We start from the raw sequence: 25780 nt of genomic DNA on the forward strand, positions 1-25780 counted from the left end.
GTAACATAAATAAATAACATTCTTTTTTTTTTTTTTTTTTTTTTGCTGTACGCGGGCCTCTCACTGCTGTGGCCTCTCCCATTGCGGAGCACAGGCTCCGGACGCGCAGGCCCAGCGGCCACGGCTCACGGGCCCAGCCGCTCCGCGGCACGTGGGATCTTCCCGGACCGGGGCACGAACCCGCGTCCCCTGCATCGGCAGGAGGACTCTCAACCACTGCGCCACCAGGGAAGCCCAATAAATAACATTCTTGAGCAGTGTTTCTTGAAATGAAATCTCAGAGTTTGTGGAATATGTTATTGAGGACCAAGAATCAATGAAAATCTTAAATGGTCTCTGATTTTTTATGATAATATTAGAAATTATTAGGTGTAAAGGTAAACATTGTACAGTGATTACTTTCAATTAGAAAATATCCTTGTAAAAGAAAGGCTGAATTTCTTAAGTTGAGGTTTCTCAAACTGTTCCTTGGGCCGGGGCAGGAGTAAGGTTGAGGAAATTATTTTTCTTCAGAAGAGCGTTTCTCTTGTGCACCTTGCAGGATCTTAGTTCCCCGACCAGGGATGAAACCCATGCCCGCTGCAGTGGAAGCACAGAGTCCTAAGCAGTGGACCGCCAGGGAATTCCCAGGGTTTCTCAAGTTTGAGAAAAAAATGTCTTGACTCTGCCACCCTCCTGCTCTAAGTCGAGTATATGGAACATTTTCTCATGTTACAGTTTGCACTGCTTTGAATGGAAAATAGAATCAAAGCGCAATGATAGATTTAAAATTGAAGATGCTGGATCTAAAAAATAAGCTGAAGGACGATGCCGAATGTATATTGTAAGGTTGCACACACCTGGGATAGGGTTACATGGTGGCTTTGTGTTTTTGTATTTGACTTGGCGCTTTCCACTTTACATGTTCCTCACGACCGATTTCTCGGATTAGGCAGGCACTCCGTCTTCATCTTGTAGGTGGGTGACTGAAACCTTGGGATGTTCCATAGCCTTTCTCTGCGAAGTCCCGGAGCGGGGGCTACAACCTCATCCTCTGTGGCTGTTACCTCTCATGAGCAGACTCTCACCTTTGCAAATTCTCTCTCCCCCGATGTGGTGCTAACACCCTCTTCACCTTCGTGGGTCTTTCCGGGCTCTCCTCCCTGGGCTTGGCTCTCTTTATGAATCCAGTGCAGAGCTGCAGCCGACTCTGGGGTTCTGATCCTTGGCTATCGTTTCAGATCTACCAGCTCCCTGGCCTCTGTCCTTGAGCCCTGAATTCATCCGTGTTTCCAACTCTCTTCTGGACATGTCAGTCCCTGACTCCACATGTCACTTCACCCCAAACTGCTGCCCCTCCGCCTGTGTACTCACAGGAAGCAGAACCAAGGAGTCGCCCTAGAATCCTCCCCTCTCCTGCATATCCCCTCCAGCCTCCCCATCCAATCAGTCACTAAGACTAGCTGATTCTTGGTTCGTGGTCTATAAAATCCTCCCCTCTGCTCCCAGTTTCTCTGCTTTGGACTATTGGACAGTCCCCTGACATCCAGCTCCTGGTGATGCTAAACATATCTCTGGTGTGCCACTCCCTTTGCGAGCCCTCCAGTGGCTCACTTGTGCCCACCAGAGAGTCTAGACACCTTAACTCGGCATTCAAGGCCCTGGGTGATCAGGCCGGGACCCTCTAGTTCCATCACCCACCGCCACTCATTCCCTTGTGCCCTACCCCCACCTTGAGCTCCAGCAGGACCAGTCCCCCTGATTTCTGGGCCTCTCCCTGCCTTTGCATTAGGGGTGGCTGGAATACCTACCTGCTCTCTTCCAGACTAGGAATCTTGAGGCAGACTGTACATCGTGGCTATAATTCTCTTCTTTTTTGTTCCCCAGCCCCAAGCACCATTCCTGGCAAATAGTGTAGGCTTGATTCATGGTTGAATGTTGGAATGAAGTCCGCATGAGTCATCTGTTTGAAGAAAGCAGTATTTTGTAACTCTTCTCCCTGCCATTTCCTTGCCCCAAATTTCAGTGAGCTTATCCTGAATGCTAACTCAGAGATAACAGTTAAGGTGCTAGTAGTGTAACTGAGTTGACGCGGGAGTGTGTTTCATCTCTCAGTTTTTGGTATCTGCAGAAGACACTTGGCTTTGCACTAGGACATTAAATACATCCAAACACCATGTTTCTAACAGGAATAGGGGACGTGAACAGAGGGGTCAGAGTTCAATATCTCAGGCAGTTTTCAAACCAAATTTGGTAATGTTGATATAAAATTTGCTCAGTGAAAAAGCACCCAAGTACAATCATGGAAAATGTTAGAACTGCTTTCTACGTACTGATTTATTGTTGAGAGAATTGTTCACTGAAGTTACGTTAATCACAGAGAAAGATTACAAGCTCTCCCTTTGTTTTTTATTAACAGGATCAATTTGACAACTTAGAAAAACACACACAGTGGGGAATTGATATTCTTGAGAAATACATCAAATTTGTAAAGGAAAGGACAGAGATTGAACTCAGCTATGCAAAGCAACTCAGGTAAGTTGATATTGAGAAAGGTTGTTGGTTAACTGCAGAATGGATGTAAAGATAATTTATATCCTCACTTTATACTATAAATGTATAATCCTTTAAATATTTATTTTCCCCTTTCATGTAAACTTATATTTCAGTAGAAGCAATTGTTTTTTTTAATATTGAAAATTATTTTTTAGAGGACAGGAAACAAAAACCAAGTTATTGCTTTTAGGCTCTGTTTCTTTTTTTTTTAATTTTTAAATTTAATTTAATTTATTTTTTATACAGCAGGTTCTTATTAGTCATCAATTTTATACACATCAGTGTCTACATGTCAATCCCAATCGCCCAATTCAGCACAGCTCCACCCCCACCACCCTGCGGCTTTCCCCCCTTGGTGTCCATACGTTTGTTCTCTACATCTGTGTCTCAACTCCTGCCCTGCAGACCGGTTCATCTTTACCATTTTTCTAGGTTCCACATACATGCGTTAATATACGATATTTGTTTTTCTCTTTCTGACTTACTTCACTGTGTATGACAGTCTCTAGATCCATCCACGTCTCAACAAATGACTCAATTTCATTCCTTTTTATGGCTGAGTAATATTCCATTGTATATATGTACCACAACTTCTTTATCCATTCATCTGTCGATGGGCATTTAGGTTGCTTCCATGACCTGGCTATTGTAAATAGTGCTGCAATGAACATTGGGGTGCATGTGTCTTTTTGAATTATGGTTTTCTCTGGGTATATGCCCAGTAGTGGGATTGCTGGGTCATATGGTAATTCTATTTTTAGTTTTTTAAGGAACCTCCATAGTTGCTGCATCAATTTACATTCCCACCAGCAGTGCAAGAGGGTTCCCTTTTCTGCACACCCTCTCCAGCATTTGTTGTTTGTAGATTTTCTGATGATGTCCATTCTAACTGGTGTGAGGTGATACCTCATTGTAGTTTTGATTTGCATTTCTCTAACAATTTGTGATGTTGTGTAGCTTTTCATGTACTTCTTGGCCATCTGTATGTCTTCTTTGGAGAAGTGTCTATTTAGGTTTTCTGCCCATTTTTGGATTGGGTTGTTTGTTTCTTCAATATTGAGCTGCATGAGCTGTTTATATATTTTGGAAATTAATCCTTTGTCTGTTGATTCGTTTGCAAATATTTTCTCCCATTCTGAGGGTTGTCTTTTCATCTTGTTTATGGTTTCCTTTGCTGTGCAAAAGCTTTTAAGTTTCATTAGGTCTCATTTGTTTATTTTTGTTTTTATTTCCATTACTCTAGGAGGTGGATCAAAAAAGATTTTGCTGTGATTTATGTCAAAGAGTGTTCCTCCTATGTTTTCCTCTAAGAGTTTTATAGTGTCTGGTCTTACATTTAGGTCTCGAATCCATTTTGAGTTTATTTTTGTGTATGGTGTTAGGGAGTGTTCTCATTTCATTCTTTTACATGTAGCTGTCCAGTTTTCCCAGCACCACTTATTGAAGAGACTGTCTTGTCTACATTGTATATCTTGCCTCCTTTGTCATAGATTAGTTGACCATAGGTGCATGGGTTTATCTCTGGGCTTTCTATCTTGTTCCATTGATCTATGTTTCTTTTTTTGTGCCAGTACCATATTGATTACTGTAGCTTTGTAGTATAGTCTGAAGTCAGGGAGTCTGATTCCTCCAGCTTCGCTTTTTTCCCTCAAGACTGCTTTGGCTATTCGGGATCTTTTGTGTCTCCATACAAATTTTAAGATTTTTTGTTCCAGTTCCGTAAAAAATGCCATTGGTAATTTGATAGGGATTGCATTGAATCTGTAGATTGCTTTGGGTAGTATAGTCATTTTCACAATATTGATTCTTCTAAGCCAAGAACATGGTATATCTCTCCATCTGTTGGTATCATCTTTAATTTCTTTCATCAGTGTCTTATAATTTTCTTCATACAGGTCTTTTGTCTCCCTAGGTAGGTTTATTCCTAGGTATTTTATTCTTTTTGTTGCAGTGGTAAATGGGAGTGTTTCCTTAATTTCTCTTGCAGATTTTTCATCATTAGTGTATAGGAATGCAAGAGATTTCTGTGCATTAATTTTGTATCCTGCAACTTTACCAAATTCATTGATTAGCTCTAGTAATTTTCTGGTGGCATTTTTAGGATTGTCTATGTATAGTATCATGTCATCTGCAAACAGTGACAGTTTTACTTCTTCTTTTCCAATTTGTATTCCTTTTATTTCTTTTTCTTCTCTGATTGCCGTGGCTAGGACTTCCAAAACTATGTTGAATAATAGTGGTGAGAGTGGACGTCCTTGTCTTGTTCCTGATCTTAGAGGAAATGCTTTCAGTTTTTCACCATTGAGAATGATGTTTGCTTTGGATTTGTCGTATATGGCCTTTATTATGTTGAGGTAGGTTCCCTCTATGCCCACTTTCTGGAGAGTTTTTAATCATAAATGGGTGTTGAATTTTGTCAGAAGCTTTTTCTTCATCTATTGAGATGATCATATGGCTTTTTTTTTTTTTTTTTTTTTTTTTTTTTGCGGTATGCGGACCTCTCACTGTTGTGGCCTCTCCTGTTGCGGAGCACAGGCTCCGGACGCGCAGGCCTAGCGGCCATGGCTCACGGGCTTAGTTGCTCCGCGGCACGTGGGGTCTTCCCGGACCAGGGCACGAACCCGTGTCTCCTGCATCGGCAGGCTGATTCTCAACCACTGCACCACCAGGGAAGCCCAGATCATATGGTTTTTCTCCTTCAGTTTGTTAATATGGTTTATCACATTGATTGATTTGCATATATTGAAGAATCCTTGCATCCCTGGGATAAATCCCACTTGATCATGGTATATGATCCTTTTAATGTGTTTTTGGATTCTGTTTGCTAGTATTTTGTTGAGGATTTTTGCATCTATATTCATCAGTGATATTGGTCTGTAATTTTCTTTTTTTGTAGTATCTTTGTCTGGTTTTGGTATCAGGGTGATGGTGGCCTCATAGAATGAGTTTGGGAGTGTTCCTTCCTCTGCAAGTTTTTGGAAGAGCTTGAGAAGGATAGGTGTTAGCTCTTCTCTTAATATTTGATAGAATTCACCTGTGAAGCCATCTGGTCCTGGACTTTTGTTTGTTGGAAGATTTTTAATCACAGTTTCAATTTCATTACTTGTGATTGGTCTGTTTATATTTTCTATTTCTTCCTGGTTCAGTCTTGGAAGGTTATACCTTTCTAAGAATTTGTCCATTTCTTCCAGGTTGTCCATTTTGTTGGCATAGAGTTGCTTGTAGTAGTCTCTTAGGATGCTTTGTATTTCTGCAGTGTCTGTTGTAACTTCTCCTTTTTCATTTCTAATTGTATTGATTTGAGTCCTTTCCCTCTTTTTCTTGATGAGTCTGGCTAATGGTTTATCAATTTTGTTTATGTTCTCAAAGAACCAGCTTTTAGTTTTATTGATCTTTGCTGTTCTTTGTTTCTATTTCATTTATTTCTGCTCTGATCTTTATGATTTCTTTCCTTCTGCTAACTTTGGGTTTTGTTTGTTCTTCTTTCTCTAGTTGCTTTAGGTGTAAGGTTAGATTGTTTATTTGAGATTTTTCTTGTTTGTTGAGGTAGGCTTGTATAGCTATAAATTTCCCTCTTAGAACTACTTTTGCTGCATCTCACAGGTTTTAGATCGTCGTGTTTTCATTGTCATTTTTCTCTAGGTATTTTTTGATTTCCTCTTTGATTTCTTCAGTGATCTCTTGGTTATTTAGTAATGTATTGTTTAGCCTCCATGTGTTGGTGTTTTTTATGTTTTTTTCCCTCTAATTCATTTCTAATCTCATAGCGTTGTGGTCAGAAAACATGCTTGATATGATTTCAATTTTCTTAAATTTACTGAGGTTTGATTTGTGACCCAAGATGTGATCTATCCTGGAGAATGTTCTGTGCGCAGTTGAGAAGTGTAATCTGCTGTTTTTGGATGGAATGTCCTATAAATATCAATTAAATCTATGTGGTCTGTTGTGTCATTTAAAACTTCTGTTTCCTTATTTATTTTCATTTTGGATTATCTGTCCATTGGTACAAGTGAGGTGTTAAAGTCCCCCACTATTATTGTGTTACTGTCGATTTCCTCTTTTATAGCTGTTAGCAGTTGCCTTATGTATTGAGGTGCTCCTATGTTGGGTGCATATATATTTATAATTGTTATATCTTCTTCTTGGATTGATCCCTTGATCATTATGTAGTGTCCTTCCTTGTCTCTTGTAACATTCCTTATTTTAAAGTCTATTTCATCTGATATGAGTATTGCTACTCCAGCTTTCTTTTGATTTCCATTTGCATGGAATACCTTTTTCAATCCCCTCACTTTCAGTCTGTATGTGTCCCTAGGTCTGAAGTGGGTCTCTTGTAAACAGCATATTTATGGGTCTTGTTTTAGTATCCATTCAGCAAGCCTGTGTCTTTTGGTTGGAGCATTTAATCCATTCACATTTAAGGTAATTATAGATATGTATGTTCCTATGACCATTTTCTTAATTGTTTTGGGTTTGTTTTTATAGGTCCTTTTCTCTCTTGTGTTTCCCACTTAGAGAAGTTCCTTTAGCATTTGTTGTAGAGCTGGTTTGGTGGTGCTGAATTCTCTTAGCTTTTGCTTGTCTGTAAAGCTTTTTTTTTTTTGCTCTACGTGGGCCTCTCACTGTTGTGGCCTCTTCTGTTGTGGAGCAGAGGCTCCAGACGCGCAGGCTCAGTGCCCATGGCTCACGGGCCCAGCTGCTCCACGGCATGTGGGATCTTCCCGGACCGGGGCACGAACCCGTATCCCCTGCATCGGCAGGCAGACTCTCAACCACTGTGCCACCAGGGAAGCCCTGTAAAGCTTTTGATTTCTCCATCGGATCTGAATGGGATCCTTGCCAGGTAGAGTAATCTTGGTTGTAGGTTCTTCCCTTTCATCACTTTAAGTATATCGTGCCACTCCCTTCTGGCTTGTAGAGTTCCTGCTGAGAACTCAGCTGTTACCCTTATGGGAATTCCCTTGTATGTTATTTGTTGTTTTTCCCTTGTTGCTTTCAATAATTTTTCTTTGTCTTTAATTTTTGCCAATTGGATTACTATGTGTCTCGGCGTGTTTCTCCTTGAGTTTATCGTGTATGGGACTCAGTGTGTTTTCTGGACTTGGGTGGCTATTATTTCCTTTCCTGTGTTAGGGAAGTTTTCGACTATAATCTCTTCAAATATTTTCTCTGGTCCTTTCTCTCTCTCTCTTCTTCTGGGACCCCTGTAATGCGAATGTTGTTGCGTTTAATGTTGTCCCAGAGGTCTCTTAGGCTGTCTTCATTTCTTTTCATCCTTTTTTCTTTACTCTGTTCCACAGCAGTGAATTCCACCATTCTGTCTTCCAGGTCACTTATCCATTCTTCTGCCTCAGTTATTCTGCTATTGATTCCTTCTAGTGTAGTTTTTATTTCAGTTATTGTATTGTTCATCTTTGTTTGTTTGTTCTTTAATTCTTCTAGGTCTTTATTATATTATACATTTCTTGCATCTTCTCGATCTTTACCTCCATTCTTTTTCAGGGGTCCTGGATCATCTTCACTATCATTATTCTGAATTCTTTTTCTGGAAGGTTGCCTATCTCCACTTCATTTAGTTGTTTTTCTGAGGTTTTATCTTGTTCCTTCATCTGGTACATAGCCCTCTGCCTTTTCAACTTGTCTATATTTCTGTGAATGTGGTTTTGTTCCACAGGCTGCAGGATGGTAGTTCTTCTTGTTCTGCTGTCTGCCCTCTAGTCTCTGTTTCTTAAAAGGATTCTGCTGAATTTTGGAGCACCTTTTTTTTTTCCCCAGAAAACTTTTTTGAAATATAATATATATACAGAAAAGTGCACAGATCATAAATGTAAAGCTGCAGAAATTTTCAGAGTGAATACCACTATGTGACCAGCACCCAGGTCAAGAAACAGGCAATTACCAGCCTCAGAGGCCCCACATTGCCCCAGCCCTTTCTGGTTCATCCCCCTCCCCACCATGGTTGACCACTTTCCTGATCTCTGACAGCTTGGATTAGTCTTGCTTATTTTTGAACTTTATGCAAATTTAATCATTTATTATGCACTGTTTGTATTTGGCTTCCTTTTTTCCTCATTATGTCTATGAGAGTCATTTGTGTTGTTTCATGTGTTGGTGCTTTTCTTTTGATTGGTGTTTAGTATTTTGGTATATGGATGTATCACAGTTTGTCCAGTCTACTGTCACTAGGCTATTGCTTGTTTCCAATTTGGGGATATAAAGTATATACCCAGGAGTGCGATTCCTGGGTCATAGGCATTGTGTATGTTTAGCTTTAGTAGATGGAATCAAACAATTTTCCAGACAGTTTGTCTGATTCACAATCCCTCCAGCAGCACATGAGAGGTCCTGTGGAGGCCCTTCTTATAACAATTTAACAACGATGAAATTATCCAAGAAAGTTGTGTTTTTATGTAAAATGTTTAAAAGTGGCTGGTAGAACTAAGCTTGAACTTGAAGTGATAAAATCTTTAATATTTCTCTTTTTAAAAATTTACTTAATTATTTATTTATGTATTTATTCATTTTTGGCTGCATTGGGTCTTCGTTGCAGTGCACAGCTTCTCATTACTGTGTCTTCTCTTGTTGAGGAACACAGGCTATAGGTACGCGGGCTCTAGAGCGCAGTTGCCCTGTGGCATGTGGGATCTTCCTGGACCAGGGCTCGAACCTGTGTCCCCTGCATTGGCAGGCAGATTCTTAACCACTGTGCCACCAGGGAAGTCCCTTTAATGATTTCTTGTTTGGCTGGTTTGCACAGATTGTGAAATGTGTAGATGACTTTTGGTTTAGAAAAATTTCATTTTACTCCAAAGAGCATCTGGATAAGGTGTATGTCATGTATCTTTGAAAGAATGTGGCTTCTCAGAGAGCTGTTGATGTTGTTTGTAAATAAGCACCTAAGTGGGGGGGGGGGGGAGCACCTAAGTGGTAGTACATATAGTATACTTTTATGGATGATAAGTTTTGTTTCCGTTGAGTAAATACAATGTAAAACAGATTGCTCAATGAAATAATTTTTATAAATAATTTATTTAATGTATTTAATAATAAATAAATTTATTTAAGAATAATTAATAATAAATAAATATTCTTAAATTTACTTAATAAGAATTTAATAAGTAAATTTATTTTTATAAATAAATTTTATTCCAGATGAATTTCTGGTGCCCTGTATGTGTATCAGCCTCATTAGAACTTTAAGGTTTTAGGGCTTCCCTGGTGGCGCAGTGGTTGAGAATCCGCCTGCCGATGCAGGGGGACACAGGTTCGTGCCCTGGTCCGGGAAGATCCCGCATGCCGTGGAGCGGCTGGGCCCGTGAGCCATGGCCGCTGAGCCTGCGCGTCCGGAGCCTGTACTCCGCAACGGGAGAGGCCACTGAGAGGCCCGCATACCGCAAAAAAAAAAAAAAAAAAAAAAAGAACTTTAAGGTTTTTAAAACTGAAAGTGTGAATGGAGAATGAACTGCTTTGTGTTGATTATTTAAACATTGCGCTGTCGTAAAATGTTGTCTCTCATGTGGAAATGGGTTACTAACAGCTTTAGGCGAGGTAAGGTCTCATCTAATGGATTTCCCTATATTCGTCGTATTCTTTTTCTCTTAGCCTAGTCTCTTCTTTCCTGGTGCCTTATCCACTGTCTTGTTTTGCTTTGGAGGTTTGTCATGGGATGTCATTAAGTCAGTTCTCAGCAAATTTCTCCATCAGTTCTATTCATGAAGGGAAGGTGCTTTCTTTTTTTCCCTGTGCGAAGCACCTGGCTCCCTTCCCTTTCTCATCCACCTCTATGAGGGAAGTGATTATTTAGGTAACAAAATTGGAGGCTATTGGAAAAGACCCCAAATCCCAATAATAGGTTCGGGATAACATTTAATAGCTCTCCACCGACCGTTTTACCCTGTTCTGGATCATGTTTCATGACTTGAAGTAGAGTAGCGGTATTACTGCTATGATGGTAATCTCTTAGGAAGTCCTTTTCCTGAGATTTAAATGTTAACATTTGTTTCATCACATCCTTGCAAAGTATCTAAATTTGTGCTTATTGGGAGAAGTTGATAAAAAAAAGATTACGAGTAATTGAAGACAATTCAAGACAATTACTAACCCTTTGGAGGTGTTTTCTAATCCTTTGGGCTGAGATCTGGGCAGGGCCCTTGTGCTGATAAGTAATCATACGATCGGCCATTCGTTGATTTGCTCTCCCACTTACCTGCGTCTTTCATAGCTTCTCTTTCCACAAACCCCAACCCCTCCCTTCCCGTCCTCACCACTTGCTTCCTACTTCACTGAGAAGATTGAAGCAGATAGAGGAAAACACCCTCAGACTCTCAGGCGCTGTAACCCATCTGTCAGCCTCTGTTCCCACACCTGGATGCCCCTTCCCTCTAATGCTCCTGGCTGAATCCAAGCCCTCCTCTCGCACACTAGATCTTCCCCCATCTCTCCGACTCCGGAGCTCTGTTTCCACTAGTTTCCCTCTGTCTCCTATGTTATCAAGGCTTTACTTTCTACTGGATTACTCCCGTGGTCACAAAAATGTACCACCGTCTCCCATCATTAAAAAACAAACAAGAAAACAAAACTTCTCTTGAGCTCACTTCCCCCACCAGCTGCCACCATTTCTTTGCCTTCCTTTGCAGCAAACCTTCCCAACAATGTCTCTCCAGTTCCCCTCCTCTCCCTATTAAGCTCACCTGCACCAGAACAGCTCCTCGGGGCAGCACTGACCTTCATCCTGTCCCACCCAGTGGCCTGTCCTCAGTCCTCACCACCCCTGACCCCTCAGCATCTTTGAAGGGGTGGATGCTCCCTCCTCGAAACACTTTCCTCACTTGGCCTCTGAAACCCCAGTCTCTTGGCTTCCTTCCTATCTCGCCAGAAGCTCTTCAGAAGCTCTGCTCAGCCCCCTTCGCGGTTCCTCCTCTCCTGCCACTTCACCCCGATGTGCCCTGGCGCCCAGTCCTCCGTCATCTTTCCCTTCTCTATTTATATTCTCCTGGTGATGGCTTTGAGTACGATCTCTACGGCAACAGATATGTCTCCAAGCTTGACCTCTGTCCTGAACTCCAGAAACAGGTTACTCAGAATCTCCATTTGCATGTCTGAAACAGAATATCCACTCAAAATCTGCATTTCCGGGGCTTCCCTGGTGGTGCAGTGGCTGTGAGTCCACAGGCCAGTGCAGGGGACATGGGTTCAAGCCCTGGTCCAGGAAGATCCCGCATGCCGTGGAGCAGTTGAGCCCGTTCGCCACAACTGCCGACTGAGCCTGCGTGCTACAGTTACTGAAGCCTCCGCGCCTAGAGCCCGTGCTCCGCAACAAGAGAAGCCACCGCGATGAGAAGCCTGTGCACGGCAACGAAGAGCAGCCCCCGCTCGCCGCAACTAGAGAAAGCCCGCGTGCAGTAACGAAGACCGGACGCAGCCAAAAAACAAACAAAAAAACCCCCAACAAAATCTGCATATCCGCAGCCCGGCTACCCCCAACTCCCCGGCTCGGCTCGAGGGCAGCTGCATCCTTCCTTGCTTGGGTCAAAAACTCCAGAGTCATCTTTAGCTTTTGTCTTTCTCCCACTCTCCCCCGCCCCCATCGGGGAGTCCTGATACCTCTGCTCCCCAGATTGATCCAGGATCCCTGCCCTCTCAGTACCTCCACAGCTGGCATTGTGGTCCAAGTTCCCATCACCTCTTACCTGGCTTATTATGAGTCTTCTAACTCGTTTCTTATTCCTCCCTTATTTCCTACTGTCTGTCTTTTCCGCAAGACAGCCAGATCACAGTTCTCCTCATTCAAAACACCAACGTCTCCCCATTTCCCTCGAAGTAAATCGAAAATCCTTACAGTGGATGTCCTACACAGCCCTACATGAACGGGTCTCTTTACCTCTGAGACATTATCTCTTTCTCTCTCTCCCTTCGTATCTCTGCTCTAACAGAATTGGCCTCCTTGCTGTATCTTGTACGTGCCAGGCATGCTGTCACCCCAGGGACGCTGCATTGGCCTTTCATATAGATGTCACCTAGAGGTTCATCCCCCAGGATCCGCGTGGCCAGCTCCCTCACCTCCTTCAAGTCTTTGCTCAAATGTCACCTGCTCAGTAAGGGCCTCCCTGCCTCCCTGCTGGACTTTTCGGTTTTTCCAAAGCGCTGATAACTTTCTAACGTTATGTAATTTTCTTACATACTGTGTTGTTTATTGTCTTCTGCTCCCTCCCTGCTAGAATATAAGCCTCTCAAGGGCAGGGCTCTTTGTGTTGTGTTCACTAATGAATCCCTGTAGTATGGAACAGTGCATAAAATAGATGTAAATAGCTGCAGAAAGTGAATCAACAGGGAACAGGTCTACAATATTTGGTCAGCACTGCTTCAAGGAGAATTATGTGTTCGCACAGGCCTATGGGAGCTGATGAAGGTTTAAAAACAAACAGAACAACTAATAATGTGTCAGCAGAGTTGGGGGGAGGGTGACTCTAGTGAATGAGACACAGGAAATGCCTGAGCCCGAGGGACTCACCTTCTCAGTATGGAAAAAAGACTGCATGCAAATAAGCAAGGCAGTAAATCATTTAAAGATAGCATTTATCACCCCGAATAAGTAAAACCAGGGATGCATTAGAACATGATGAGGGGCAAGGCTTACTTAGCCTGACTGGCCAGGGAAATCCATTGCTTGAGAACTGACAGACAAGGAGAAAGCAGGCATGCAAAGATCTGAGAGCAGTTCTTCCAGGCCAAGGAATCAGCGAGTGCAAAGGTCCTGAGGTGGCGACATGTTCAAGGAATGGAAAGTCCAGTGTGACTGGAGCATATTCAACAAAGACTTGCTTAAAACATCAATATGATGTTGAAAAACCATCATGAGATTTTTGCAGGCGGCTATTGCGGGGACCATAGGCTTCGGTGGTTACTGCGGAGCCGAGGCACGGCGGCAGGACGGGAGCCCAGCGATCTGCAGCCAGCGGCTTCTGGGATCCTTGTTCGCCGACCAGGCATCGAACCTGAGCCTGCCTGCATTTGAAGCACAGAGTCTTAACCACTGGACTGATAAGGAAGTCCCTTGTTTTGTTTCTTGAATAGGTGTCAATCAACTCCTAAAATATATTTTCTAGACTTTGTTTTGACTGACTCATTTTTCATCAACATATATGTCTGTGTGTCTGTGTGTGTGTATCTCAAAAACAAGTGTCACAAAAACAAACATATGCTGTGTATTCTGATATTTTCTATTTCTATTTCACTAACTAAAAAAATGAGTTGTGTCACCCAAAGCGATTTTGTGATCTGGTCGTGAAATATAAGGCTCGGAAGTAAGGCCTTTGAATTAGTACCAATAAATAACCTTTTTATTGTATGGTAAAGGAACCATATGAGGTTCTGTGGGAATGACAGGGAAGGGGCACTTGACTGAATAGCCTTAAAAAAAAAGCATTATTGAGATATAATTCACACACCATAAAGTCTACCCTTTGAAAGGTAAGCTTCAGTTGTTTTTAGATTTGTGTAACCATCACTACTATCTAATTTCAGAACATTTTTTTTCACCCCAAAGAGAAACCCCATACCTATTAGCAGTCATTCCCCTTTCTTCCCTCCCCCTACCAAGCCTTGGCAACCACTAATCTGTACTCTATTGCTGTGAATTTGCCTTATCTGGACATTTCATATAAATGGAATCATGCAATATGTGGTCTTTTGCGATTGGCTTTTTACTTAGCTAATGCTTTTATGGTTCATCCACCTTGACTCAAGAATCAGTGCCACATTTTGTTCCTCCATTAATGAGTTGATGGACATTTGGGATGTTTCTAGATTTCAGCTATTGTGAATAATGCTGCTGTGTACATTCATGTACATGTTTTTGTGTGATCGTGTTTTTAATTTGGTAAATATCAAGGAGTGGAGTTACTGGATTATATGGTAATTCTGTGTTTAAAATTTTGAGGAACTGCCAAACTTTTGCAAAGTGGGTGCCTCAGCAATTTATGATGGTTCCCATTTCTCCGCATGCATTATTGTCTGTCTGTTTTTTTTTGGACCCAGCCGCTCCGCGGCACGTGGGATCTTCCCGGACCGGGGCACGAACCCGCGTCCCCTGCATCGGCAGGCGGACTCCCAACCACTGCGCCACCAGGGAAGTCCCATAAACTTTGAGTTTTAAATTAAACTTTCTGAAATTTTAATTAAAAACTTCTGGTTTTTAATTTTGTTTAAAAAAAAAGAAAAAGGGAAACCATCATGATCTCTTCGGGGAGTTGTCTGTCGTTAAGTAATTTCTTTTCTGCATTAGAGGAAAAAAAACTCTAACTTATTTTAGACTTGGAAGATGATAATTAGGGCTTTGATTTCTGTAGGTCAGTGGTTAACAAACTACTGGCCATGGCCATGGCCAAACCCATCACTGCCTCATTTTGTAAACAAAGTTTTACTGGAATACAGGTGCATCCATTCATTTATGTATTGTCCATGGCTGCTTCTGCAGCCCCATGACTATGGGCCTGCAAGTCTAAAATATTTACTGTCTGGCCCTTTATAAATTTGCTTTTATATATAAGCATATACATATATATGTGCTTATATATAAGTTTGCTGACCCCTGCTATAGTTATTATCCATTCAAGGCAGCATAGGGTCAAATTCTTAATATAATCTTTTTTAAAAAAATAAATTTATTTATTATTTATTTTATTTATTTTTGGCTGTGTCGGCTCTTAGTTGCAGCACGCAGGATCTTCGTTGAGGCACGCGGGATCTTTCATTGTGGTGTGTGGGCTTCTCTTTAGTTGTGATGTGTGGGTTTTCTCTTCTCTAGTTGTGACGCGCAGGTTCTAGAGCACGTGGGCTCTGTAGTTTGGGCTCATGGGCTCTAGTTGAGGTGCATGAGCTCAGTAGTTGTGGTACAGGAGCTTAGTTGCCCCATGGCCTGTGGGATCTTAGTTCCCTGACTAGGGATTGAACCCACATCCCCTGCATTGGAAGGCGGATTCTTTACCACTGGACCACCAAGAAAGTCCCAAATTCTTTTTTTTTTTTTTTCTTTTTTGCGGTACGCGGGCCTCTCACCGTTGTGGCCTCTCCCATTGCGGAGCACAGGCTCTGGACGCACAGCTTCAGTGGCCGTGGCTCACGGGCCCAGCCGCTCCGCGGCACGTGGGATCCTCCCAGACTGGGGCACGAACCCGTGTCCCCTGCATTGGCAGGCAGACTCTCAACCACTACGCCACCAGGGAAGCCCCCAAATTCTTAATATAATCTTAAACAAAATTTTTATTTTTTATTTATGGCTACATTGGGTCTTCGTTGCTGCTCACGGGCTTTCTCTCGTTGTGGCAAGTGGGGGCTACTCTTCATTGCGGTGTGCGGGCTTCTCGTTGCGGTGGCTTCTTTTGTTGTGGAGCACGGGCTCTAGGCTCGCGGGCTTCAGTAGTTGTGGCTCACGGGCTAGAGTGCAGGCTCAGTAGCTGTGGCACATGGGCTTAGTTGCTCCGTGGCATGTGGGATCTTCCCGGACCAGGGCTTGAACCCATGTCCCCAACATTGGCAGGTGGCTTCTTAACCGCTGCGCCACCAGGGAAGTCCCCTTAATATAATCTTAAAACATCTTACGTTACCTATATAAGAGAACCACCTATTGATTGCCCCTTAGCAACTGTTTCTTTAAAAATAAACAAACAGGACTTCCCTGGTGGTGCAGTGGCTAAAAATATGCCTGCCAGTGCAGAGGACATGAGTTCGATCCCTGGTCCGGGAAGATCCCACATGCCTCAGAGCAACTAAGCCCGTGCACCACAACTACTGAGCCCACTCACCACAATTGCTGAAGCCCATGCACCCTAGAGCCCATGCTCTGCAACAAGAGAAGCCACCGCAATGAGAAGCCCGCACACCACAAGGAACAGTAGCCCCCGCTCACCGCAACTACAGAAAGCCTGCCCTCAGCAACAAAGACCCAACGTAGCCAAAACAAACAAACAAACAAAAACAAAACAAACTAAATTATTTGTTGTGACCAGGTAATGAATTCATATGATTAAAACTTCTAAAGGTACGAAATGGTTTACAGTGAAGTGTCCCTTCTCTCACCCCTGTTCCCAGGGACAGTAAATGTTATCTGTCTCATACGTATCCTTCCAGAGAGATATTATGGATACACAGGCAAGGAAGTGTGTTTTCTTCCTTGCTTCCCCAGCAGTTCAGTGTGCCCTTGCCTTTCTGCATCCTGGAAATTATTCCCAGAGTTCCTTTTTATTTTTTACAGCTATACGGTGTTGCGTTGAACTGGTGGATATGTTGTTTCCAATTGTTTGCAACTCTGAACAAAGTTGCACTGGATAACCTTGAATGATACACTTGGGCAAGAGCATATCTAGAGAATAAGATCCTAAAAGCAGCACCTTGGTTCTGGTAGAATTTGCCAAGTTGCTCTTCTCGGAAGCTGTGACCCTTATCGCCATTTCAGAGTGCGTGGCTGTGCTACTTACCTTGACCCTCAACGCTTCTTGTTACCCATCTTTTTTACCTTTGCCGACTTGATAAGTAAAAATTGCTAGGTCCGAATGGTAATTTGTGTTTCTCTTAGCATGAATGAGGTTGAGTATGTTTTTATACATTTGAGCCGTTTGTACTTTCTTCTTGATGAACCATTCTTGTCCTGGTCAATTTTTTTTTTTTTAATTGGATCTCATTGTAAATAAAAGGTAACTGTGTAAAAGTCATTTTATAAAATATGTTGCATATTGTATATGCAAGGTATTAAATTTAAATTTACTTGAACAATTAAAAAGATTTTATTAAAGTGAAACTGAAGGGCTTCCCTGGTGGCGCAGTGGTTGAGAGTCCGCCTGCCGATGCAGGGGACACGGGTTCGTGCCCCGGTCCGGGAAGATCCCACATGCCGCAGAGCGGCTGGGCCCGTGAGCCGTGGCCGCTGAGCCTGCGCATCCGGAGCCTGCGCTCTGCAATGGGAGAGGCCACAACAGCGAGAGGCCCGCGTACCGCAAAAAAAAAAAAAAAAAAAAAAGTGAAACTGAAGGATTTAGCAAACTTGAAATATTAAACAAATTCTTATAAGACTCAGCAAAAAGATTATGAAAAATATGTAGGGTGTCATTCCTGTTTTTTGTTTGTTTTTGTTTTTGTTTGAACTCATGTTGTAATTTTAAACAGGCTCAATTGACTCACTGCTAGGAAAGATAAAGAAAATAGTATTTACCTGTTTTACTTCCTCTCCTGATTGAGTTATATAATTTAGTCTGCAACATGAGTCTCACAGTTAATTTGCCTGAATTATAGATTTATGCTCATCACCATTCCTTCTACCACAGCCTCTCTCTACTTGTTTGTTGGCCTCAAGAAAAATAGGGTTATTTTCCCCCTATAGGAGCCTGTGGCATAATCCTCCAGTTCTTTCTTGTTTGAGAATGCCACTATACAGTCATCCCTCAGAATCCGTGGGGGATTGGTTCCAGGAACACCACCTCCTGCCCGTGCCCGCCTCGGATACCAAAATCTGAAGATGCTCAAGTCCCTTATATAACATGGCATAGTATTTGTGTATAATCTACACACATCCTTTAAATCTTCTCTTGATTACTTATAATACCTAATACAATGTAAATGCTGTGTAAACAGTTGCCATCATGAAGTAAATTCACGTGTTGCTTTTTGGAACTTTCTGGAATTTCCCCCCCCAGTAATTTTTTTTTTTTTTCCGTATACGGACCTCCCACTGTTGTGGCCTCTCCCATTGCGGAGCACAGGCTGCGGACGCGCAGGCTCAGCGGTCATGGCTCACGGGCCCAGCCGCTCCGCGGCACGCGGGATCCTCCCGGACCGGGGCACGAACCCGCGTCCCCTGCATCGGCAGGCGGACTCTCAACCACTGCGCCACCAGGGAAGCCCCCCGCCCCCCCAGTATTTTTGATCCATAGTTGGTTGACTCTGTGGATGTAGACCCCACAGATGTGGAGGGTAGACTGCACTTAACAATTGGACTTAATTATTCTCTGGTCATACTTTTCTCTCCAAACTTTGTTGCTGCCTTGTCTCCTGGTTGAAAAGTCTGGGGCCAGCCAAATTTTTATTCTTTGGAGGTGACTTGCGTTTTTGACTCTGAATGTGAAGAATTTTTTGTTCCACTTAGCAGTTTGTTAACTTTACCAAGCAATGCCTTGTGGTTGATCACTCTTTGTCAATTTCCCTTTCATATCAAAAGTCAATAATTGATTTCAGGGGAACTTTCTTCAATTATATCTGAATTTTTTTCTATTCTACTTATTGGGTCAAAAGCTTCAGAGATCCATTTTCCTTATGTTACAGCATCTTGTTCTTCATATCTTTTTTCTTTTCCTGATTATGAGAGTTGCTTTCCATGTTATGACTGATTGTCTTAAAACTTTCCTCTCTCAAATTTGATATCCAGACTAATTTATTTATTAGCTGTGGAGTGGTGTGTTTTAGTTCCTAGTTCATTTCCTTAGCTTTGCAGTCTCCCAGTTTCATCCCATTCTGTTTTATCCTGTAGGCTGGGGATTCTTGCTTTATTGGCTTTGTGTTTTTATTAAATTTGTTTATAGTGTAAAATATTCTGGAGGAGTTAGGATTTGCTTCATTTCCTTGTCTGTTTTCTTCCAGATTGGGTTTTTTTCTCTGTCATTTTCTTCCTTCCTTTTCTTCTTCGTTTTTATTTTTATTTTTTAAAAATTTTTGACCGCATTGGGTCTTCGTTGCTGTGCGCGGGCTTTCTCTAGTTGCGGCGAGCGGGGGCTACTCTTCGTTGCGGTGCGCGGGCTTCTCATTGCGGTGGCTTCTCTTGTTGCTGAGCACGGGCTCTAGGCGCACGGGCTTCAGTAGTTGTGGTGCACAGGTTTCGTCGCTCCGCGGCATGTGGGATCTTCTCGGACCAGGGATCGAACCTGTGTCGCCTGCGTTGACAGACGGATTCTTAAGCACTGCGCCACCAGGGAAGTCCCTTCCTTTTCTTCTGTATTACATACTGCATCCCTTCACCTTGATTATCTTTAATACAGGCAGTTTAGTGAAGTGGTTACAAGTAACAGACTCTAGAGTCCCAATGCCTGGGACGTTCTTCCACTTAATAGTAACATGATTTGGGACAAATTACTCTCTATGCTTTGTCTTTTTCATCTGTAATATGTGAATAATAATAATGATTATAATTCCCACCTTATAAGGCTCTTGAGGGGACTTAATGAGAGAAAACATGTAAACGTCTTAGGTTGATGCTTAAGCATGTTTTTGTTATTAACACAAGCAACACCAGGGCCCCCGTTTGATGTGATAGAATGTGAATGATCAGTGCTGTGCTTCTGGTGCCCCTGGTCTCTCCCTCTGAGCTCCCTTATAGGGTAAGCGTGGAGGAAAGTGTTACCAAAGCAGGCTCGTTTGCCAACACGCAGCAAGCCAAACACTGAGACGCCAAGGTTTGCAGCAGGGAAAGGGTTTATTCGCAAGGCAGCCAAGCGAGGAGATAGGAAAACAAGTCTCAGATCCACCTCCCTGAAGGCCAGGGACTTGGGATATTTATGGGATAAGGAAGCAGGGTGGTCTTAGGCGTGGGGACAGGTGATTGCAGGTAGGGACAAAGTGAGGTAATTAGTGTTCTGTGCAGGCGTATCTGAGTTACTTGCTTCTTCATGGGATGCGTGTTCAAAAATGGAGGCGCTTAGCATGATCTGAGGGTGGGGATTTTGGCCCTCTGGTGTCAAAATGTCATTCACCAGACACCTGTGCAGGCCCTGTTTTAGGTGGTCCCAACCAGTCTTAGCTGGCTTGAGCTTGAGCTAGACACAGCTAGCTCTAAGTTCCTGGAAAAGAACCCAGGCAAACATCGTACTGTTTCGTCTGTGTGATGCTTGGAGGGCAACTAAGCCTTTTGTAGCAACAATTAAAGCATCGGCTTGATCGGTGAAGGCAGGTTATACGTGAAGGGGTTTTTAATAAACTGGAAGGCAAGCTCAAGAATTTCTGTTAGTCACCAGTTTTTATTAACCCCATGGGGCATGGTCTCAAAAGCACTTGTTTTTGTACATCTTGTCTTTGAGACTCTGAGTTTTGTTGTCTGTTCTGAAACTTTGTTAGAGGTTCTGTTTTAGCATTCACTCCATAGGTCAAAGGCGTTCACCCCTATTGCCTGGGAATCCCTAGGTTTGGGGGTGATCTTCCCCAGGCATTCAGCCTGCAGCCCTGGGAAGCAGAGACCCAGGTGGCCAGCCCCAGCTCCTGCCCAGTCCTGGCACCTGGGTGGTCAGCCTGCATGTCTTCCTCTCAGATCTTTTCTGCCACTGGTCCCCGAGTGCTTACTCACCCCTCAGTTTACTTCTGTCTGAATCGGTTTTCAGGGTTCTGTGGACTTGTTTCCCTCCCCGTGACTGTGAGGGTGGGGTCAAGCATCTGTTCTACACTGTTCCAGAATCTTCTGTCCCTCACACTGGTCACCACTTCTCAAAGTGTGTAGACTGAGGTTACGTGCCTTTCTTCGTTGGTTGATTTTCTGCCGCTGAAAATTTCCTGGCTTTTATTTCGCCTCTTGTTGGAAAAGCACAATTCTCTGTTCAGATTTTATTGTGCCATCTTTATCTGGCAATCTGTGGTGAGCTTTTAAAATATAAAAGACAGATTAAAAAAAAAAAAAAAAACACAAAACATTCCTGTGTCCAGGCTTGGACCTTCCATTTCAGAGGGTCTGGAATGAGGCCCAAGTGTTTCCTTTTTAGAAGCCTCACTGCAGTTCTTAGGACCAACCGAATTTAAATCCAGTATCTTTATTATAAGATGTATATTTTCCTTTTACCTTTTAATTAGCCTATCTGAAGAGCAAGTATATAAAACAATTTAAATTTCTCAGAAAGACCCCATAAATTTAAAGGTGCTTTTGGTGTTTATTTGCTTGCTTATTTTAAAAATAACCTCATACAAATAGGGCGAGAAAGCCCACCTCCAGAGAATGGAAATGCAAGTTGCTCTTTTTTTTGTAGTGGTCCCTGAGAGAAATATCCTTAGATCTGAAGTTCCCTTCTAGACCCCTTAAGCTTTTCGTTTTCTGCTGGTGTTTATAGAGTGAATTATTCACTGATGCTTTTAAGAAGCATTTTGAATGCTATATATGCTAACATTGTCAAAGTGATACTCATCCCCCAGTACTGGACCGTCTTTACTGGAGATCACCCACAGCAGGTCTTTAATCCTGGTTAGGATTTGACTGGTAAAATGGAACTATATACAAAGTACTGGTTTCACTTGGATCTCTTCAAGCTATGTTTCCTTCAACTAGATATAAAGTTTAAGTTATTTTTATGGCTGCTAATGACTGAAAGCTAAAAAGAAAATGTAGATTTAAATCAACCTCTAAAATAACAGTTTTGAATGAGTTTTTACATAAGATGTGAATTTAGAAGTGACATTTTTCCACTTGTAATTTATAGTTAGCAGAAGAAATGGTCAGTATTTAAAATCATGCACTAAAAATGCCTCACATGCAACCCCTAGGCTTTTCAATACTGCAGGTCCCATATATGCTGCTTTAAATATATTTGGAAAATAACCTATTGATTAATCATTGCTTTCCATGGCTCCTCTTTTATTCCTGGTACATGTAAGTCGGAGCTATTGTTTTTATTACATCTGCCTTTTTCAGGACTAAATGTGGTAGGCAACTCAAAGAATTCTACCATGCTTTCAATGAATAAGATTTATCTCTTTTAACAAAGTGAATCATCTATGTATAGCTGATTCACTTTGTTATAAAGCAGAAACACACCATTGTAAAGCAATTATACTCCAATAAAGATGTTTAAAAAATTAAATTAAATTAAAAACAAAAATTTCTCTCTTTTGCATTAATTTTTCTCTAAGGCACATGCTTTAAGGAAATACTGCTTTTTCACATTCTTTCAAATCTAGATCTATTAGATAATCTTTGCTGTGTATCCGGAGTATCAGTAGAGAAAACACAATGTAGTTTGTTTAAACGTAGCTCACGTGATAGCACCCTCCAAGTCAGTACATTTTTCTTTCATCAGTTCGTCTAATTATAATTTTTAAATTGTTATATTCCCATGCCTTCTTTTTAAAGTAATTGCAACAATCACTATTCAATTGGGTGATATATATTCCCTGGGAATTTCCAAACTTTAAGGGACAATAGAGGTCATTTCACCCACCTGCCTCGGGCTTACAGATGAGGAACTAGAAGCATAGGCTTGTCCATTGCTTTGTCTGAAGTTACACCATCTAGTCACATGGCATCTGGAGTCCCAAAGCAACGTCCTTTTTACTTTTTTTTTTTTTTTTTTTTTTTTTTTTGTGGGCCTCTCACTACTGTGGCCTCTCTCGTTGCGGAGCGCAGGCTCCGGACGCGCAGGCTCAGCGGCCATGGCTCACGGGCCCAGCCGCTCCGCGGCACGTGGGACCTTCCCGGACCGGGGCACGAACCTGTGTCCCCTGCATCGGCAGTCAGACTCCCAACCGCTGCGCCACCGGGGAAGCCCCTGTCGTTTTTACTAAAGTCCTCTGCCTCTCATGTCACCTAGTAACACCTGTTGGAGGTGAACTCACATTTCACTTTGTAAAACGTACCATGATCAAAATTGTAAATTTATTATTGCGCACTTTTCTCGACACATCTGTAGGTTCAGGAGAAATGAAAGAAATAGAATGTGAAATAATGAAAGTAGCTACTATGAAAGAGGAATAGCAACATGGAATAAACAGGGAGGTGAATGCTGAGATGCTGTCATATGAAGAGTCCCACTGTGGACCACTAGTCTGCTTCTAGGGCTGTTGTTGTTCTTCTTTTTTTAAACTGAAGTATAGTTGATGTTAATTTCTGCTGTACAGCAAAGTGACTCCGCGATATATACACACACACGCACACACATATTCTTTTTCATATCCTTTTCGATTATGGTTTATCCCAGGACATTGAATATAGTTCCCTGTGCTATATAGTAGGACCTTGTTGTCCATCCATTCTATACGTAATAGTTTGCATCTACTAACCCCAAACTCTCAGTCCATCCCCCCTCCAGCCCTCTCCCCCTTGGCAACCACAAGTCTGTTCTCTATGTCTGTGAGTCTGTTTCTGTTTCGTAGATAGGTTTATTTGTGCCATATTTTAGTTTCCACATATAAGTGATATCATATGGTATTTGTCTTTCTCTTTCTGACTTACTTCACTTAGTAAGGTCCATCCTTACTCTAGATCCATCCATGTTGCTGCAAATGGCATTATTTCATTCTTTTTAATGGCTGAGTAGTATTCCATTGTATATATATGTACCACATCTTCTTTATCTACGGCTGTTCTTCTTCCTTTTTTTTCCCAATATTTATTTATTGGCTGCATCAGGTCTTAGTTGCGGCACGTGGGATCTTTCGTTGCATCGCACAGGCTTCTCTCAAGTTGTGGTGCATGGGCTTAGTTGCCCTGCGGCATGTGGGATCTTAGTTCCCTGACCAGGGTTCGAACTGGTGTCCCCTGCATTGCAAGATGGATTCTTAACCACTGGACCACCAGGGAGGTCCTTTTATGGCTGTTCTTCTAACTACAGAAGCCAAAATCAGAACCCAAAAGAAATCAATCAGTGGAACAAATGTTAGTGAGTTTTCTTTTTTCAAGGTTACCTCTTAGTTTTTGTGTAACTTGAAGCATGCAGAATGTAGAGGGGAGTATCTGGATTCTTGACCTGGAGATGGGATTAGGAAGAGAGATTAGAGCAATTTTGACTAATCTGAGTGTGTTCAGTGCAAGCCTGCTAGGCAGGTTAAAAGTTCTCCTTGCTAAATAGCTTAGCATAAACATCTCCCCAAATATTGTCTCTACTTCCTTCAAGAAGACTTATTCCTAATGAAAACCTTTTCGTTAGGTTTTGGAAGAGCAGCACACAGCCTTGAAAACCTGCCCTTGACACTTTGATTTTTCATTTAAACATTTGGACTCAGTCCATATGCTTGCCTTGGATTTAGAGCAATAATGGTTGCATAGAAACACATGGTCTGTCTTCTCCAGTTAAATAATGTCAGGTCTTGACATTCAGGTAAATGACCAGTTAGCGACCATTTCTGTTCTTATTTGCTCTACCTTTAGGTAAAAGAGTCAGCTATGCAAGTCTTTCACGCTGAAAGATGGAAGGAAACAAATGGATTTCAGCTGTGGACATTCTGTGACTTTTCTTTCTTTAACTTGTAAACAAAAGCACTGACTTCTTTCATTCCTGATTTCTCAGTTAATTATCTTTCTGTATAAGGTGACATGTCTGCCTTTTTGTTTTAGGAATCTTTCGAAGAAATACCAACCTAAAAAGAACTCGAAGGAGGAAGAAGAATACAGGTGTGTTTATCATTGATTGTTATGTGGTAATATCTATATGGCATGGGTGATGGTTATAAAGGAAATCTACATATATTTTGTAGATATAATAGATCTACAAAATCAAGTTGCCATCCTCATTCATATCTGTGCCAGTTTTTAAATTGGGGGAAAGACAGTAAAAACCTACTCAAATAACTTATACTGAGTCACTAGACCTATTCCAGATTGTTTCAATTAAGGTAATTAGGAAAAGCTTAGACTATAATCTAAGCAAATACAGGAAGTGCGGACTATGCACTCTACATCTTGACTTGGTTTTGTAATATCAGGCGTCTCATTCATCCAAGAAATGTGTCTGTTTCAGACAGCAATTAAGACATCTTAACATGACAAATCCAAAAGTGTTATCTGTAATTTAGATATAAATATCCATGATATTAGTACCTGTAGTACGTATATGTATTTTGGGTTATATGTGGGCTATTATTAACACAAGCCAAATATTGCCTTATGTAGGGCAATTTGGCTTTACAAAATGAAAAATGTTTCAGTTGTAATTTATTCTGCGCCATTTTGATGAGAACCCTCTTATGTGTAATGAATTGTCAAGACCCTATGGGAGCTGGATGCAAATTAACCTGATTTTAATTACTATTTCGCTGGTGGGAAGCAACATGAGAGAGGATGTGCCTTGTTTGAAGAGGAGTGGTGTGCGTTCTGTTCTGTAGGTATACAGCATGTAAAGCCTTCCTTTCCACCCTGAATGAGATGAACGATTATGCTGGACAGCATGAAGTCATCTCCGAGAATATGACCTCCCAGATCACCGTGGAGTTAGCACGCTACGTCCAGGAATTGAAGCAGGAGAGGAAATCGGTAACTAAAATTTGTTTTTTCTTCCTACGAGATGGGCCAAAGATG

At 42.0% G+C, this 25780-nt stretch overlaps 1 protein-coding gene across 25 annotated transcripts in view; it reads left to right on the forward strand.

Moving 5' to 3' along the window:
- The window catches only part of FNBP1 (formin binding protein 1), a 140868-nt gene that overhangs the window by 39537 nt on the left and 75551 nt on the right, over positions 1-25780 (forward strand). For all 25 annotated transcript variants that reach the window (XR_010841823.1, XM_067040525.1, XM_067040533.1 and 22 more), the window contains exons 2-4: positions 2399-2514; positions 24821-24877; positions 25588-25735. Coding sequence is in view for 24 of the 25 variants with exons in the window: in XM_067040525.1 (XP_066896626.1) it covers positions 2399-2514; positions 24821-24877; positions 25588-25735 (321 nt within the window). In the remaining variant the exon portion in view is untranslated. The remainder of the gene's footprint in view (positions 1-2398; positions 2515-24820; positions 24878-25587; positions 25736-25780) is intronic.

The sequence above is a fragment of the Kogia breviceps genome, chromosome 8, assembly GCF_026419965.1.
Source record: "Kogia breviceps isolate mKogBre1 chromosome 8, mKogBre1 haplotype 1, whole genome shotgun sequence".
In the NCBI taxonomy this organism is placed as follows: Eukaryota; Metazoa; Chordata; class Mammalia; order Artiodactyla; family Physeteridae; genus Kogia; species Kogia breviceps.